The 11,660-nt window shown below is 36.8% G+C and overlaps 1 protein-coding gene across 1 annotated transcript; it reads right to left on the bottom strand.

Annotated features, from left to right (window-relative positions):
- Nucleotides 1–712: 712 nt before the first annotated feature.
- On the bottom strand, nucleotides 713–10,608 carry LOC120349027 (splicing factor 3B subunit 1-like; the record flags this gene model as incomplete). Its single annotated transcript, XM_039418971.1, has 4 exons — nucleotides 713–852; nucleotides 3,082–3,304; nucleotides 6,697–6,916; nucleotides 10,417–10,608. Coding segments are annotated over 4 exons (775 nt in total), but the record flags the coding sequence as incomplete, so codon positions are not given.
- Nucleotides 10,609–11,660: the final 1,052 nt, after the last annotated feature.

Below are 11,660 nucleotides of genomic sequence, written 5' to 3'. Positions count from 1 at the left end.
ATAACGAAGTCAGAGCTTTCTCTGCTAGTTTAGTGTGGGCCTCTAACGACAGGAAAGGGTTTTGAACATAAATATAAAGAAAATAAAAATCTCAGTCCCCTTTTTTGATAATATTTATCATATTTTATATATAAAAAGTGATAAAATATTTTAAAAAAAAGGGTACTGAGATTTTTATTTTCTTTATTTATATCCAAGTAGCCCTATACAGAAAAGAGATAAAAAGATGTTTTGAACATGTATGAACACACATCATGTTCGTCACACATGTTGTGTGTCAGCGAAAAGCTTCGAACAAAATTTTTGAAGAATGAATAATTCATCATATTAGAATCATAATTATTAGAATCGGAATTTATAATAGCCCTTCACAACTCATTCGAGGATTTTTTATTGCCAAGTGATGATAAATACCACGTTCTATTATTATTCATCCATCATTTCTTCATACAATATTTGACTATTTCAATTGAGTATGTACGTATAATTCTTTGTATCATCTCTCTGTGTATCATCTTTGTAACATCTTTTGTATCATTCCTGTCTCGTTACTATTCTATCGTGAATAAACTTCTCTATATAAGAGTCATTGGCATTCACAGAAATTAGAATAGAAATAATGAGGTCCGCTCATCCACAAAAAATCCAAGATCTGCTGGAAAAATCAGATTGTGTATAACTATTCTTAAATAGATATAGTTTGGATACTGACCAGCAGGAGGCGTGAGCACCTTGTACCCGGCTGGGGACATGGAATCGAGTTCGTCATCTGTGTAGGGTCGGTTGCGCTCGTCAATTTCGCGCTCCATCGGTACGCCTGCAGCTGTTCCGGAGTCATTGTCATCAGGTGACCTGGCAAACACAAACAATTTATGATATTACAAGTCAAATAGAACATCGCAACAAATTCAGAGTAAGACGAAGTAAGTAATATCATAGAGAAACAATAGCGTAAGTAGATATTCTATGGTATATTGAAGAGCTGAACTCTGGCCTCTATTCACTCAGGGTATTGTCGAATTATTCAGTCAGGCTACACTGAGACCATCTACTTGCAAACATTCATTTCACCTAGCGTTTGGAGTAGGACTCTATGGAGGAACATCTCTTGAAAACTTGAAAAAATTATTCACAGTTCAGAAACAAAGCAGTCAGAATCATATTGAAGTTAGGTTTCAGAGAGTCTGTGAGAGAAAAATTCAAAAGCCTCAACATATTGACAATTTATGGACTGTACATAATGGAATGTATTCTGACATTGAAATTTAAAAATGAAGAATATGTTACCCACCGGTATCATACACGCTCAAGGAGAAAATATGCACTTCATCAGAACAGGAGACACTTCTTTGAAAAACGGCATCATACATGGGAGCAAAGTTCTTCAACAAGCTGCCGATTGATGTCAGAGAGAAGGAGGGTGCAAACTTCAAGAGAGAACTGAAGAGATATTTAATTTCTATGAGCCTGTACTCAATTCAGGAGTATCTAAATTGAATTGTTGTTAATGTGGAAATTCTTTGACCTCTTTACTGTGACGTATTTATATTGTATTGATGCAATGATGAATAAAGAATTATTTGATTTGATTTGGTATAGGGCGTTTATGTCGCAACGTTTACTGTTATCTCAAGCTGATTACTGTCGATTTTTACTGTTTGACCGGGTAAAGTGTATGAACGGCACCATATGAGAGACTACCAGCGTCATAAAGCTTACAGGAAAGAGCTACGTGGACTATCAGCTTCAGCTAACAGTAAAAGTTGCGACATAAAGCCCTATACCATGGGATATTACTTAGTTACAAAGGATATCTCCTTTAAAGTTTAACCTTTGCTTGAGCTGTGATCTGCAAACATTGTTTGTGTTATTTATCACTGTTATGTCTCATCTTCTATTTTTCATTTTTTTCCTCTTGTCATGAATTATGTTGAAAAAAATTATTATGGGGATTCTTCCTCCCATTTTTCGCAGTTTGAACTACATTTCATAATATAAGTATATTAAAGAGAGGAAATGCTACAATCAATTATTAATAAAATTACTTGATGATGGTGATTGAGTGTGGGTGTGTTTGTGTGTGTGTGTGGTGTGTGTTGTGTGTGGGTGTAGGCTTTTTTCTCCTCCTATATCCGATTAAACCTCAACTCCTGCTCACGGACAAGTGCTTCATGAAGCACTTGTGAGCAGTATTGTTCACATAATATTATATTATTTATATATAGTATAACTATTACTTACAATCTATATTAAATTTTAGATGGATTATTGTTGTATTTGTCAAGCTAGATTCTATTTGGTTTCTGTATATGTATTTATGAGTGTGAATAAATTTGAATTGAATTTGAAAAAAATTGAATTTAAAATTTATGCTATGTTTCTCTATAGTAATATGTATTTATACATAAATGAAAAACATTTTTTTATCAATATTTCCATGCTTGTAAAAAATCTGTACAACCAATTAATTCATTTTTCATAAAATTAAAAATAAATTAATTTAAAACCTTTTTAAAATACGCGTAATCCAATATTTTCGAAGGTAGTGAGGATTCATGAAGTATATGAAATAATTGTGAAGTAATAATGAATTAATTAGTATAAAAATAGTGTTATTCATCAGTTTAGGTACATTGAGGTCATATATTTGAATTCAACTTGGCATATCCAACTAGACTAATGCCATAGCCACCTCTAAAACAAGGCCCGGCCTACGATATTGCAACGTCGCAGTGTAGGCCTAGAATGTAATACATGATTGGTAAAGAAGATACAGCTGGTATTTAAAGAATCTTTTTCACCAATCACGTATTAGATTATAGGCCTTCACTGCGACTTTGCAATATCGTAGGCCGCGGCCTTTTATTAGAGGTGATATGACTAATGCTTACCTAGGTGTACAATAAAATCAATTGATTGAATATATAAATTAATAACAAGAACAATAACATTAACAGAAACATAAAATTACAAGAACAATAAATTAAAAGGAACAGTAAATTCAACTAACCTGGTGTGGGGTAGCCATAGCCATAGCCTTCTGTCCGGTAGGCGTGACTCCAGACGGCGTCATGACGGTACCGGGCGTAGAAACTGGGCGGGCTCCAGCCGTCTGAGGCGTGGCCCCGGCCACAGTAGGCGTGCTCGGCGCCTAGCACGGGCGTCGCATGCATCTGATTGGACGGCGTCTCGTCCCAGCGCGAGCGGCGCTTGGAGGCGCCGGCGTCGGCGTCTCTGGATAAGGTCCACGCCGCCACGATCCGTACGCGGCGTTTCCGCCAGCCCCCCGTGTGGCCTGGCGTTTCTGATAGACAAAAACGGACAAAATAGTGTTAAAATATAAAAAAATACGAAAAAAGGACGAAATAGTAGCAAATTATTACATGATACAACAATGAAACAATGATTTTATAACAACAGTATATGCGGAGTACGTCAATTCGAACCCATCAGAAAGAAAGAAAGGAAACTTTATTTCACCAAAATACAAAATCACTAGAAAATATTTTCAATAATTGAAATATACATACATAATCATAGAATGAAAAATGCATGGTATGAAATAAAACAATGCATGCAAATGACCTTGATAACAAGGTCACGTCCACATTACAGGAGCATCATTGAACAGAAAAAGGTTCTTTCAAGTAATAACGGTTAAAAAAATATGTGTTAAAAATTGAAGTTGGAGAATAGAATAGAATGATATTTATTTGATGAAGTGGCAAAGTTTGGTTGTTTGGCAAAGTTGCTTGAAGTTGATTGATGGAAGCAATTGAAAGTAATCGTCGAACACACAAACGGATAACAACTAGAGACTCTAGTCATCGCTCGTTTGTTTATTTCTCGTAAATCCAATTTGATTAGAATTACCTGGGCGTCTCATCCCAAGTAATCGAAAGTCCAAGAGACATGAACGGACGACAACTTAGCCACTAGTCGTCAGTAGTAACTCGCTACGCTCGTTCAATAATGCTCTTATAGTGAGGTCCACGTTATAATAGCACTGGAGTAGATATGAGAACAGCGTTGCCGATTCTCTTCCTAGCTACTGCCTTCTATAGAGGATAGCTGATACCGGTATATATCGATGTAATATTAACTGTTCATTCTGTCTAAAATAATCAATTATATTTATTCGTGGAACAAATTTTATTACAAAGATCGAATAATGTATTTTAAAGTTTGAATCAAATATTTTCTCAATTTTTCTCCTATATCGTTGAAGACGATTTGGGATTGTTGTGGAGGTGGAAGGGATAGCGCTGATTTGTTAAAAATAAAAATAATAATGACCAAGCGAAGTGAGGTCTAAGATTCAGTCGACGGTTTGGCATTTCTCTTAATGTTTAAATGTTTGAATGTTTAAATGTTTATATGTTGCGCATTTACGGCGAAACGCGGTAATAGATTTTCATGAAAATTGACAGGTATGATCCTTTTTTAATTGCGCGTCGACGATATACACAGGTTTTTGGAAATTTTGCACTTCAAGAATAATATAAAAGGAAAAAGGAGCCTCCTTCATACGCCAATATTAGAATGAAAATCAGACTATAGAATATTCATCATAAATCAGCTGACAAGTGATTACACAGATGTGTGGAGAAGCCAGTCTATTGCTGTATTTCCATAAGGTCTATAGTTTCAATCAGGTACTTGTGGGTGAGAATACTGCGTGAGGTCTACTGCTACAGAACTATAGTCGTAATCGTATGGCTTTTACTGGTGGGGAGTTCTGACGAAAGTTCAACCTCGCCTGAATATATCATTTGAGCCGTCAATGGGCCTTACGACTGTCATACTTCTGCCGGGACCGACAGTTTTAACGTGCTATCCGATACACGGGAGTGACCTGTTCAAAAACTTTTGTTATGAGCGGGGGCTTGAACCGGGGATCTCAGGCTGTTAAGCAAGCACTCTATCCACTAGACACGGATCACTCCGTGTTACAAGGATAGCAACACCAATGTTAATCAAATACTGCCATTATAACCATAGAGAAACAAAGCGTGAGTAGTTAGGTTATGCCTATGCCCCATGCCCTATACCATGGAATATCTATTAGGCTATCGTTTTCTCTATGTTATAACGTGTCCTCACTATAGTCTTCCCGGGATCGCAAACTCCTGTCTGTTTGATACCTACAAATCCGAGGATCACTTACTGTCAATCCCGGGATCTACAGGATTTGAGTTATTGGCTTAGGGCGTACACCGATTGGACAAGACATGATCAGACACGTTTAGTCACAATACTTCAGATAGCTGCTGGTGACTCAGTTCACAATGATTAGTCATTGCAATTGGACATGTCTTCATAAGCAACAATGTGAAGTATTGTGACTAAATGTGACTAGTCTTGTCTTGACTAACCGGTGTACGCCCAGCCTGATAGTTTTCTAATTTTTCAAAAATCCTATTATATTAAGCGAGCAATTTTTGTACTTTTACATCTGGTTATTTATGTTCAACGTATCTCGAAAACAGCTCTAACGATTTTCACGAAATTTGGAATATAGTAGGTTTATGATATAAAAATCGATTGCACTAGGTCTCATCCTTGGGAAAATTCGCTGAACGACATTAAAAGGATAATTTATCCTGGCTGAAACAGCTGAGACTTTCGTCGTCTGTGGATAGTAAAAATCTGGTGTGGCGCACTCACACAACTTACCTTGCCGTTATGAAAATTGATCACCTGACGCTAGTGTTCCCGCGCATACTAGTTTACTATTCAAAGATCTGAGCCAGCTGGTGACAGGACAATAACGCTGGATACACACGAGATCTGCTATCTCGTCTAGTGAATGATTTAAATGAGATCAACAACAGTTGCAATTGAATAATCACATTCTCAAATTTCAAGCTTATTTTCAATTTTAGGTGAAAATGTTATGGACATTAATTGAAGAGATTTTCATGCTCAATCTTACCACTCGAATTTTACATTTAAATTATATCGGATACCTGATAATTGGAAATCTAAAATCGAACTTTGCATAGATGGGGCGGAGCTCCTGAAATTTTTACAGATATGGGACTGTGTGGCAGTTGATATAGCTTATCAATGACTATTTATGTATGAATTTGATCAAAATCGTGGATCCATTTTCGAGAAGATCGCGAAAACCCTGTTTTTGACAACATTTTCGCCATTAGCCGCCATCTGTGAATCGCATTCGAACGAAATTGTTCGTGTCGGATCCTTATAGTGAGGGACCTTAAGTTCCAAATTTCAAGTCATTCCGTTAATTGGGAGATGACATATCGTGTACACAGACGCACATACACTCTACACACACACAAACACAACACATGACATCACACCACACACACACACACACACACACACACACACACACACACACACACACACACCACATACAGACAAATACCAAAAAATCACTTTTTCGGACTCACGGGGAGCTTGAAACGTATAGAAAATTAGAAATTGGGGTACCTCAATTTTTTTCGGAAAGCAATACTTTCCTACCTATGGTAAAAGGGCAAGGAACGTAAAAAATAACGATCTAAGCTCGGTGCCCCGATATTATCAAAAATTCGATATGGAAACTATAGAATCGATATCTCGAAAACTAAGGTTGATATAAGAAAATGTTACTGGTCATTTCTGTTGCACACCTTTCTGTGGCTTTGTAGGCCTACATGGTTTCTTCTGATTGATTACAAATACCTCGTTCAGTTTTGGGCGGTCTCATCCACCGATTACGCCTAGCTGACATGCCGGCCTTGTCCGCATGTCCGGGCGTCTCGTGTCCCGGCGTGGCGTGTCCGGGCGTCGCCTCCCACACGCGTGTACTCGCAGCACCCGGCGTCGCACCTGGCGTCTCTGCACCTGACGCCGACTTGGCGCGGCCCGGCGTCTCGTCCCAACGAGTGCTGGCTGGAGTTGCCTGCAAACAAAAAACATATATTAATCGTGTGTAAAAATAAATAAACTGAATTGAATTGGAAATTGAAAAATCATTATTTATTTGTGGACACAATTATTACAAATCATATACATATGTCGGGAACGAACAACAGGCTTGGCCAAAAACTATTCTATTCCCAAATTTGATAATGAATAAATGATAGATGGAAGATAGAACATAGCAGATATTCATTACACTTGGAATCTATCCCTTGTTTTAACAGTAAATAGGGGAGATGGGGGAATAAAAGACAGGGTAATAAGAGGACGTTTTTTAATTTATGTATGGGTGTTTAAAATTATGAATAAATTCACATAGCTACCTTGAAACTTCCTACTATCATATAAAAATTTCAAAGGATTCAGAAACTTTTTGATATGAAAATCTACACTTCAAATGGACCCTTGCAAAACTTTACCCACCCAAAGTCATGGTTTGCGGAAATTTTTTTTTTCACAACTTTACTACTTAGTTTGCTCCCAATCTCTTCATCTAACCTTTTAATAGACTAAAGAGCATCTTAATCCAATTTTTTTGTTTTCCTTCAGCTATTTCTATTATCGTGAAAAAGGCTCGGTTCTTACTACCCCAATTGAACAAAATGTCGGGGTATAAGAAACTAACGTTGAATTTGTAAAAATTGCATTAAATCAGTTTTTGTCTTTGTTTGTTATTTTTGTTGTGTATCACCTGTTTATCATGTTTAATCTATATTTCTTATTACCCATATATTTGAAAAACATGGGGTAATAAGAAACACAATTGAAATCTCGAAGTACAATTTATATTTCACTTTATTACAATTTTCAATAGTTTTCCTAGTATAATCTCAAGTACAAATTTCATTTTACTTTATTTCAATTTTGTAGTGTTTTTTAAGAATAAATTCCAAGTGCAATTTTCAAGTATACTTTTCAACTATGATCAACTAATAAGTATTCAACATGTAAATCATGATTTTCTAGTATTTTACTCAAAATTAAAAGGTTGTAAAAAACTTTTGATCTTCAACTTTTTGACCTGATTTTTGAATACTCATAACTTTGAAATGAATTGAGGTAAAAACCTGAAAATGGTGGGGCATTAAGATACACCAGGACTGTTCCGAACAGTCTCCTTTGATTTTTAATGCTATTACTTGGTGAATGACTGCACTGTTCTTTTACCCCTAGGGGGTAATAAGATACACTTGAATGGGTAATAAGAAACCGATTTTTATCTTCTTTATTTTCTAGTTAGAGACTTGACAATTTTCCTTTAAACAGCTATTGGTTGTATAAGTATGGCATAAAAAATCAACATCATAAATCTATTGGTGTGTGCTGTGGAATTTCATACGTTTCTTATTACCCCGTTCGTATCTTATTCCCCATTCTCCTCTAACAGTAATAAAAACTGCGACTATGCCACCCACCCCGTTTAGGAAAGCCAATTTCTTGACTCCAGCTGTTTCAAATCAAATCAATTTATTGCCACAGACAAACACTTAACATTTGTACGGCCACGTCATATTACAAACTATATTAGAGATCATACAACAATAGCAATTACCTAAAAATCTAGATAGACTCCATGTTAACAGTGAAATATCATCCACACTATAAAAAATCTCAATTCTTAAAGTCTAGAATTATCAAATCCTATAGCAGGACTTCCAATATACCGGACCTGCACCAACAGAAAAAAATGGCCGCCGTAGGTGGTGGCGTCATTGATGTTTTTAACGGAAACTAGACGAACTGGAATTAAGACAACTGAGACGCTCTCTAACACCTGCTTAGTGATTTTTTCTAAGTAGTGTAAGCAGGATGTGGAACGGCAGGAGAAACCTCCACCAAATATGTAAGCAATATTTGCCTACACCAATATATAAGGGGGAAAGAACTATGAATACAAGAAAAGAACAGAAAACTAGAACTTTAATGAGTCTTTAACATATTAACATTTGAAAAAAACAGATTAATTTGATTATAAAACAATATTTATATGAATTAATGGGGAAACACTCGCTTGCTGCTACTGAGGATTCAATGTTGTGGTTATGGAAAATTTAAGAACAATGATTCAGTAGTCACCTACCTTTTTGAAATAGCTTCCCACTTTGGCATCCACTGGTATTTCGCGGCGTTAATTATTAATTAAAAATCAAATAACTGATTAATGAAATTGGTTCAGATCCCGCCCTATTCAACAATACAATTCTCTTTAAACTGCCCGAACTGCGACAGGAAAATGTATTATAAAACAAGAGCAAAATCTATCCCTTCACCAGAACAGCCGGACTTTACTCACAGTCCTAACGAACGAGCTCACACACACAGACTCTCACACAGCAAAAGTAAATTTTGGGTATTAAATATAACTCAGTCAATGCCAAACATGAAAGCCATTTCAGTACATATTTTTATCTGTCGCACAAGCGGCACGTTGTTATTAAAAACAAAAGAGAAGCTACATTAATTTGACAACAAATGAAATAAACAATCTTTCTGTCGATGACAAAAATTGTTCAAAGACAAAAACACTGTTCATTAAACTCTCAATTAAAACTCTAAAATCCTGATCAATATGAGATAAATATGATCATATATATATATATGTCCCATATGACCAGGTGACAGTAGGAATTCCTATAAGACCACCACATACAGCGGCCTTTTTTTTCTAGGCACAGGCCCGGTAGTATATAGGAAAGCCTACCTATAGACAGAATTCATTTGGATTTTTATTCAATAATATAAGAATAAGCTGTTACCAGTTTCACTCACATCCTCCTTCTCCAGGGCGACTCCTGCGGCGAGGATATGTATTGACAGATCTTGTCAACATCTATTATATAAAAGCGAAATGGCACTAACTCACTGACTGACTGACTCACTCACTCGCAAAACTAAAAATTTACCGGACCAAAAACGTTCAATTTGGTAGGTATGTTAGTTGGCCTTTAGAGGCGCACTAAGAACGGATTTGGAAAAATTTCCAAAGATACCCCCAAAATCTGCGTTTTCCAGCGTGTCTCAGCTTTATCGAGAACAAATGAACAGAAAATGTTCAAATTTAGTACAGAAGCTCAGCTAGGGTGTAATAATGTTGTGTTAGAAGGAATTTGAAATAACGAAAGATACGCCCAAAATTGCGTTTTCTCAGTTCTTTCATCAAGTAATAGACAGAAAATTTTCAAATTTGGTACAGAGGTTTAGCTAGGATCTAAAATTTGTGTGATGAGGTGACTTAATATCTATTAATGATACGCCCAAAATCAGCGTTTTTCCAAAGTTTTTCTGCGTTTCTCATTACTTTGACTTTCTGATGGAATGAAGCATGCTCAAATGAAAAATGCGAAGCGAGCTGCTAATCTCATTTTTTAACGACCAGTCGAGCGTCCAGACGGATATGACGAACGAAGCGAGCCTGACGGCTAGTTAGATTTATATTTTCGTTAAATAATATTACAATAAACTGTTGCCAGTTTCACTCACATCCTCCTTCTCCCAGGGCGACTCCTGTGGTCCGGGCTTCTTGGCGGGTGTGGCGTCCTGCGGTCCCGTCTGGTCCCAGCGACCGCGCTTCTTGCCCGCTGTGACCGCCGCGGTCGGCCGACGCGAAGCCGATCGCGTAGAGACCGCCTTCAAGGTGCCGTCCTTGTACTTCTCTGCTAGTTTCTTGCGAAGCTGCAAGAAAACGAAAAACACAATTTTATATTGTTTTTTTGCTCTCATGTAAATGCATGTATGTGTAATATTGTATTATGAACATTTATTTTTATTTTTGCTCGTGTTTGTGTATGAGTAAATTATTGTTGTTTTCTTTGGCAATAAATGAAATTGATTTAAAAAAATGTATTCAAAGTCACAAATTATGTGAAGACAACTTAAAATAGAGAATGAAGAAAATAGGTACTTTATACTGTCAAACGACATGCTAGAGACTTTGCAACGTTTTGTTGCTAAAAAACTTTTAATGCTGTCACAGTCAACGCCTAATAATGTTCTGCACCTGGAACTGGTATTGAGTACGTTTCTGTTCGTTTAAAATTTACATGTAGACTATGGTACAGAGTTATAAAACTACCCAGGAGAAGACTGCCTAGAGAGTTAGCAGAAAAGGTATTAAGAAGGAAGAGTTTTGGTGTAGAGAGTGAATGAGATGGGACGAGGAATTGGACTGTAACTAGTGAGATGTTTGATTGATAGGGCTAAATGGAGAAATGGTTTCATGTCCATGTAGGAAGGAATGAAAGAGAAAATGAGAGTTGAATGGGTAAGGAGAGCTAATGAAGCAGAATTCATCCACTGTATAAACAGGGGAGTCATGTTATCTAAACTCGGGCTACAATAGAAAAAAAATAAGTTGTTTTTTAAAGCCAGAGGTTCACTCTTCTATCTCAACTTTGCGCATGGAAGAGAGGAGAGACAGTGGTTATGTTCATTATGCAATTTGGCCGAGAAAGAGGACATGCTTCACTTTAAGGGGATTTGTCCGATATTTGCGGGTGTCCGAAGAGGTTGGCTTGGGAGGTGTAGGTTCTCCGAGGTTGAGGTAGTAGAATGGCTGGAATAGAGAGCTCAACAGATTTTATCTATTTTTCATGCGTTTTGTATGTAATTTAGGATTATTTTTTTAAAATAACTAGCGGGGAACTGGAACTGAAATTTAGACGAAATCTTCTACCCTTTAACCTAGCGCCGCAGTGCAGGATGGTTTCTCACAGCTTGGCGTTGTT

This window comes from Nilaparvata lugens, unplaced genomic scaffold (assembly GCF_014356525.2).
Source record: "Nilaparvata lugens isolate BPH unplaced genomic scaffold, ASM1435652v1 scaffold7916, whole genome shotgun sequence".
In the NCBI taxonomy this organism is placed as follows: domain Eukaryota; kingdom Metazoa; phylum Arthropoda; class Insecta; order Hemiptera; family Delphacidae; genus Nilaparvata; species Nilaparvata lugens.
Note: the sequence above shows the minus strand (reverse complement) of the source record. Positions and strands in the feature narration are given on the sequence as shown.